Source organism: Brassica oleracea, unplaced genomic scaffold (genome assembly GCF_000695525.1).
Source record: "Brassica oleracea var. oleracea cultivar TO1000 unplaced genomic scaffold, BOL UnpScaffold01684, whole genome shotgun sequence".
NCBI lineage: Eukaryota > Viridiplantae > Streptophyta > Magnoliopsida > Brassicales > Brassicaceae > Brassica > Brassica oleracea.
This window is the reverse complement of record NW_013618216.1, coordinates 1-6,486: the sequence shown is the minus strand read 5'-3', so window position 1 is coordinate 6,486 and position 6,486 is coordinate 1. Positions and strand designations below refer to the sequence as shown.

The following is a 6,486-nucleotide window of genomic DNA, read 5'->3' as shown; positions in this document are numbered from 1 at the left end:
TCATACACATATACAGACCACACGGTAAGGTTAAATGATTAATACAACAGAGAATGGTACGGTTTAATTATAGTAATGGTCAAGTCACATGCATTATGACCTTATAAATCTCTTTTGTTTGGATACTAGAATTTTCAGATCGACATTTCTGTTATATTTGGGAATTTCAGATTTTTTCTTATAATACTCTAATGTTGTAAAACAATTTACTTAAATCTTATATTCTGAAAATCAGTTTGTATAGATTCGTATTCACCAATGGATCTATTGCTAAATGTGCTACATAAATCATTCTTTTGCTATTATAACGTGTTTGTTGGTAATTTGAATCCAACATTTTAGATACAAACATTTCTAGCCAAATGCGTAGCTACATTAGCTACGTCATTGCTAAGGATAAGCCATAGTTAACTCTGTAGCAATTTAGCTACCCTGGGTCTATCGCCAAGATTGTTGCTAGTGAGCAACGGAACAATTTTTAGCCATGCTGTAGCTGTTAGCTATGGCCAGTTCTCTTGCAAAATCGTAGCTAGTGAGTTACGGAATGGCGACAGATCCGAGTTAGCGTCGACACTGACGCCACGGTTCCTATGCGTAGCCATCCGTTGCGTTCTTTATTCTAACGACAGATTGTCCTTTTTAGCTAGGAAAAAATCAGTAGCTATTTGAGTGATTTCTTGTAGTGTAAATAGAATGAAACACAGTAAAATTGTGTCTCATTTGAAAATAAAATCTAAATTATACTATAAGTATATATAAATAGTATAGATCTAAAATCACGTTTATGAAAAATTATATAAAATTTATAAAATATATGATTGTTTTGAAAGTTTTAAACCTGTAGAAAAAAATCTATGTTTGTATTATGTAAAATACAAAGTTCCATAATTGTTTTAATAGGAACTGAAACCAATTAAAAATTGATGGAAAAATCATAATTGTAAGAAGAAAAGAAAAAAGAAATTGTTCACACGTAAAAATAAATGTGTTCATGTCAAGGATAATACATCAATTATTACACAAACATTATAGCACTTTATTTGTTATAGGTATACAATCAATTTAAGTCCTACTATGAATATGGGACAAAATTTCTCATATTATTATTTTGAACACAAGCGAATTAGTTTTATACCATAATCAAATTAGGGTTTTTATTAACAATTGAATTGCCAGCAGTAGCAAGCTTTTTTTGTAGTCTTTGGAAGTAGCAGACATTTTCCTTCAATATAAGTTTCTCTCGTCCAACAAGTATTTTTGCACAATGCATCAGCATCTTTTTTATTACAAGTGTCAGGTGGAGCCGTCTTGCTTCGTACTTTCTCACAATATATATGCTGCCTTTGAGCATGTCCATTTTGTATTTCTGGAAAGTGAGAAATATGTAAATCATATTGATTAAATGTATAATAAAGTTGTGCGGATTACGTTTAGATCAAAAATAAAAAAATAATTGTATAAGAAGTTACATAGCAGTTGTTAGATTTGTGCTTGTGATATTTAAAAATTGTTACAAAACTAACATACTAGAAAAATAAAACACCTTAATTCCCTGATGATATATGTTTGCAATCATTTACAGAAATATGTTTGCAAAGTACGTAAATATAGATGTAAAATAAAAATAAAAATTATCCCTATATATCATTTAGTTTTTTACCTTTTAACACTAATATGCCATCTTAACTTTAGATGTTATAATTTTGAATATATTATATAAACAAATACATATAAAATAATCTAACGGAGACACCATAATTTTGTTTATTTGGAATGATTGTTTTTTTTAGACCTATTTGAAATGATTGTTTATGAACATATTACCTGTAGAAATCAATAAGATCATCAAAAAAACAACGAACACAACACTGTTTACGCTGCTGGCCATTTGTATATTTTTTCTTTTCTGATTGATCTCTTCTTTTTGATTTAGATTTAATAATTTGTGAATTTAACAAATTATCTGATTCTTCAACATAAAGCATTTTCAATCTTTTTTTAGAAAGAAAATTACAGGGCCTTCCACAAAAATGTCTGTGAAAACACTAGCCAGGAGAGAAAATAGGAATTCAAAGACTTCATATTTTTTCACATTTATGGTTTTTCTTTTACTTGGAAATTAATTTTGTTTGTAGGTTTTATATTTTTTTTCCTTAAAATTTAATACATTTTTAATTGTCTTTGGATTTTCAAAAGAAGAAGGTTTATTGAAAGCAAAAGATCCTAGTTAACAATTTGGCATATTATCTAGAGTTATTTTTGGGTTCACTCTCTAGAGTGAACCTCTAGGTTCATCAATTAATAGTATTTTGTTATTTCATATTCACTATCTTAAAAAAATATTGTAGTTATATTATGTTTTTAAAATAAAAAAGTAAAATAAATAAAAATAGTAGTAGTTGCAAAAAAAGAATTTTTTAAAAATATTTTTATCACCGTCAGCAAAATACTAAATTCTAAACCCTTGGAAAATCCTAAACCTTAGATAAAACATAAACCCTAAATCAAAACACTAGACACTAAATCTTGAAAACATTAAACCTTTGATCCTAAATCCTAAAATATTTGGACAAAAATAAATAAAAATAACAGTAATTGCTAAACAAAAAAAATTAAAATATTTTTAATGCCATAAACAAAACACTAAATTTGATATTTTAATCAAAGTGGTTCTTGCTAAGAAGTTTTAGAAAGCGGTGAATTTTCTCGGGATGGCCAAACACTAAGGAGCATAGGCGTTTCCCGGCAAAACATAGGTTTGCATGACCTAAAATAGAGGATCATGTTTTGATATCATCGATGTGGAGTTTGTTCGATTAGTCAAGGACTTCATATGCTATGCTTTTTCCTGAATAGTTAAATTAATTGCACATGTAGTTTTGCTATCATTTGTGTTCAAATTAATAGACAGATTGTAAAAGTCAAAGCAATATTGTGAACATTCAAAGCGTATATGGTCGACTGAACTTAGTGTAGAACAAAAATATATATACCGTCAATGACTAAACAACACAAAAGTAAACAAAAAAAAAACGGTTAAGAAAAAGAGAGATGAAGGTACGTTTTTTCTTCATCCTAGTTCTCCATCTTTCCTCAAAATATGATTCGAAAATTGTATCGACAGAGCCGTTTAAGATATCTACTAGAAGAAACATCTTGTCCCCAGAAAAAGTCTTTGTGTTTGGTTTCTTTAAACCGTCAACAACTTCCGGAGTAGCTGACCGCTGGTATCTCGGCATATGGCACCACAGGTTTCCTCAGGAAGTCGTATGGGTTGCGAATAGAGACAACCCAATGTCGAAGCCCGTAGGAACCCTCAAAATCTTGGATACGAACCTGGTACTCCTTGATCAATACGGTACCCGCGTCTGGTGGACCAATAGGACTAGCACAAATCTCATGAAATCACTAGTGACTGGAGAGCTTCTTGACAGCGGAAATTTCGTGTTAAGGTACTTTAACAACGACTTATCAACTGGGTGTTTGTGGCAGAGTTTCGATTTTCCGACGGATGCTTTAGTGTCCAATATGAAACTAGGGTTTGATGCCAAATCGAATATAAATAGGGTATTGGAATCTTGGAGAAGCTCGGATGATCCGTCATCAGGAGAAATCACCTATGGAGTGGAACGTCATGAGCTCGTGCAGAGTGTCATTCGGAAGAAGGGTATGCCAACATTCCGGAATGAACCCTGGAAGATTAAAAATGAGAGTGGAAATTTCACCTACGTGACGTACAACATTACCGTAACCAAAGAAGAGGCCACATATTTCTTCACTATCACTAATAAAACCTTCTTTTCCATATTGAGATTGTCCTACAACGGCGTGTTGAAGCGGTCAACTTGGGTTCCAAAACCACAACAATTGTGGAAACGCGTAGATCGTATACAACAAGTGTGGACCTAATGGTATATGTGATACAAGCAGATCACGAATCTGTGGTTGCATTCATGGATTTAAGCCGAGAGACCAAGAAGCATGGGGTTTTCAAGACTGGACAGGTGGGTGTATGAGGAAGACTAAGTTGAATTGGGTTTGAGAAGCTTAGGAAAATGAAGTTGCCGGATATTACAAAGTCTATTGTGGACATGACTATTGGGTTGAAGGAATGCAAAGAAAAGTGCAATAGGAATTGCAATTGTACTGCATTTGCTAACCCGGATATGCAAAATAGCTGTGTGATTTGGGTGGGAGAAATCATAGATCTTCGGAAGAGCATGATTGCCGGTCAAGATCTATTTGTTAGATTGGCTGCCACTGATATCTGTAGGTTATGCTAAAAAGAAAGATAGAATGTAGATATATTTTCATTTTATAATCTATCATTTTAACTTGGATTCTTTTACTTGTTTCTTTAGCGGTGACAAATTCAAACAAAAATACAAGAAAAATGAGTGCAAAAAGCATAATGTTGATTATTGGAATCTGCATTGTGTTTCTTCTGGGTGTCATTTTCATATTGTTCTGTTTCTGGAAAAGAAAGAAGAGGATTCCAACAAGAACCGTTGCACCACCTATTGGTATTCCTGAGATTATCTTTCTTTATTTTATTTTTATCTTCTGTCTGAATAGATAAAAAGGTTTTAAATGATCATAATTAATACATATATAGGGAATTTACAATGTGTACCGATGGAGCTAGTAAAGGTTGTCAAGGCCACAGAAAACTTTTCTGATTGCAACAAGATAGGAAAAGGTGGTTACGGTATTGTTTACAAGGTATAAACGTATATAGAAAATATATTACTGGGCTAAGCTAAACTCCCTGAAACTTATATAAAACACGTACGTGGTAACTGGAAACAGGGGATTTTACCAGACGGGCAAGCAATCGCAGCTAAAAGGCTGTTGGTGAGATCAGCTCATGGGATCGAAGGTTTCACCAACGAGGTGAATTTGATCGCCAGCGTTCAACATGTCAACCTCGTCCAGCTAATCGGATACTGCTTTGAGGGAGAGGAGATGATTCTACTCTTTGAACTAATGGAGAATTCCAGTCTCGATACGTATATTTTCGGTACTTTCTTTTTTTTTTCTTCTTTTTCTACAAACTAAGTGTATATTAAAGTTGAATGCTTATTATTTGGAACTAAAATTAAAATTAATTTGGATTTGATTTTGTAGACAAAACCAAAAGCTATAAGATTGATTGGGAGAAGCGATGGGATATAACTAATGGTATTGCTCGGGGACTTTTATATCTTCATCAAGATTCTCGGTATCGGATCCTCCACAGGGACCTGAAACCGAGCAACATCTTGCTTGACAAAGATATGGTACCAAAAATCTCCGACTTTGGGATGGCTAAGCTATTTGCAAGGGATGAGACAGAAGCTACTAGTACAACGAATATGGTCGGAACTTTGTAAGCACCACCGCCAACATTTTGGAATATATAGAAATATAGAATATCATTCTGCTTTTTAAGTCTCACAAGTGTGTTTACTGTTTGGTTACTCAGCGGCTATATGCCTCCCGAATACGCGATAGATAGGATATGCTCTGTCAAATCAGACGTTTTCAGTTTTGGAGTCTTGCTTCTCGAAATAATCGCTGGAAAGAGAAACAACGAATTCTTATACTACAACGAAGAAAGCCTTCTTTTCTATGCGAGTCTGACAAATCAAGTTGTATTGTTCTTTTCTTTTTTTCTGATTGATCAAAATGCTTTTTTTTTTTTTTTTTTTTTGAACAGATATGGAAGCTCTGGTTGGAAGGAAAAGGGCTCGATATTGTAGATCCTGTTATCGTTGATTCATCATCAACATTTCGACCAAGTGAGGTTCTAAGATGCATCCATATTGGTCTCCTGTGTGTTCAAGAAACTAAAGATAATAGACCGCTGATGTCGTCTGTTATGTTGATGCTCACAAGCGATAAAACAGAGATGAATCAGCCTGAACGTCCTGGTTCTTTCGTCATTCGAAATCGTTTTGTGATTGGTTCCTCATCATCAAACCAGCCAAACAAAGAAACTTGCACGCCGTTCGATATAGCCGACTGGACGCCCGTTAGTGCTGGGTAATCAGCTCTTCACCTCAGGCTAAGACAGTCTTTTCTCGTCTAAATTTTATTACATAGTAAAACAAATGTATTATCATAGTAAATACATGCACTGTCAAATAGTAAGCCTTAATAATGGGTTCTTTATAAGAAATGCTGTGACTAAATATGTTGACTTTGTAATTTGTTATTATTCCCTCTCAAATTATGCAACCCACTTTATTTCCTTTTAAAAATGTTGACTTCTTTAGAAAACTCCCCAAACATCACATTAAAATCGAAGAAAATCAAACTTGTAAACCTATCATTAACTTTGTACCCACACTTTTTGAGCAAAACACATCACCAAATCCAACTGACCTAGTGACTAATAATAGACACCAATTATTTGTCTGTGAATTCATAGTGATGCAATGGTTGTCATGTATATATCTTTCATACACATATACAGACCACACGGTAAGGTTAAATGATTAATAC

General features: G+C 33.4%; 2 protein-coding genes and 1 long non-coding RNA gene across 3 annotated transcripts; 2 read left to right on the top strand and 1 right to left on the bottom strand.

The window, feature by feature from the left end:
- Positions 1–1,015: 1,015 nt before the first annotated feature.
- LOC106321455 lies at positions 1,016–1,928 on the bottom strand. The gene is made up of 2 exons (XR_001266069.1): positions 1,825–1,928; positions 1,016–1,366 (listed from the first exon to the last, which is right to left on the bottom strand). It is a non-coding gene; the product is annotated as an uncharacterized LOC106321455 (long non-coding RNA).
- Positions 1,929–3,036: 1,108 nt separating this feature from the next.
- On the top strand, positions 3,037–3,916 carry LOC106321454 (S-locus-specific glycoprotein S13-like). The gene has a single exon (XM_013759716.1). It carries the CDS (start codon positions 3,052–3,054, stop codon positions 3,907–3,909), a length of 858 nt encoding a protein of 285 aa, XP_013615170.1. The 5' UTR covers positions 3,037–3,051; the 3' UTR covers positions 3,910–3,916.
- Positions 3,917–4,031: 115 nt separating this feature from the next.
- LOC106321453 (receptor-like serine/threonine-protein kinase SD1-8) lies at positions 4,032–6,028 on the top strand. The gene is made up of 7 exons (XM_013759715.1): positions 4,032–4,269; positions 4,362–4,523; positions 4,616–4,722; positions 4,810–5,020; positions 5,128–5,368; positions 5,465–5,633; positions 5,699–6,028. Exons 1-7 carry the CDS (start codon positions 4,056–4,058, stop codon positions 6,026–6,028), a joined length of 1,434 nt encoding a protein of 477 aa, XP_013615169.1. The 5' UTR covers positions 4,032–4,055.
- The last annotated feature ends 458 nt before the right edge of the window (positions 6,029–6,486 follow it).

Bases quoted from the DNA above. Each gene is read 5' to 3' on its own strand.
- LOC106321454 (XM_013759716.1), top strand. From the start codon at position 3,052: ATGAAGGTACGTTTTTTCTTCATCCTAGTTCTCCATCTTTCCTCAAAA.
- LOC106321453 (XM_013759715.1), top strand. From the start codon at position 4,056: ATGAAGTTGCCGGATATTACAAAGTCTATTGTGGACATGACTATTGGG. The intron at 4,524-4,615 runs GTATTCCTGAGA...ATACATATATAG, and splicing joins AACCGTTGCACCACCTATTG to GGAATTTACAATGTGTACCG. The intron at 4,723-4,809 runs GTATAAACGTAT...AACTGGAAACAG, and splicing joins GTTACGGTATTGTTTACAAG to GGGATTTTACCAGACGGGCA.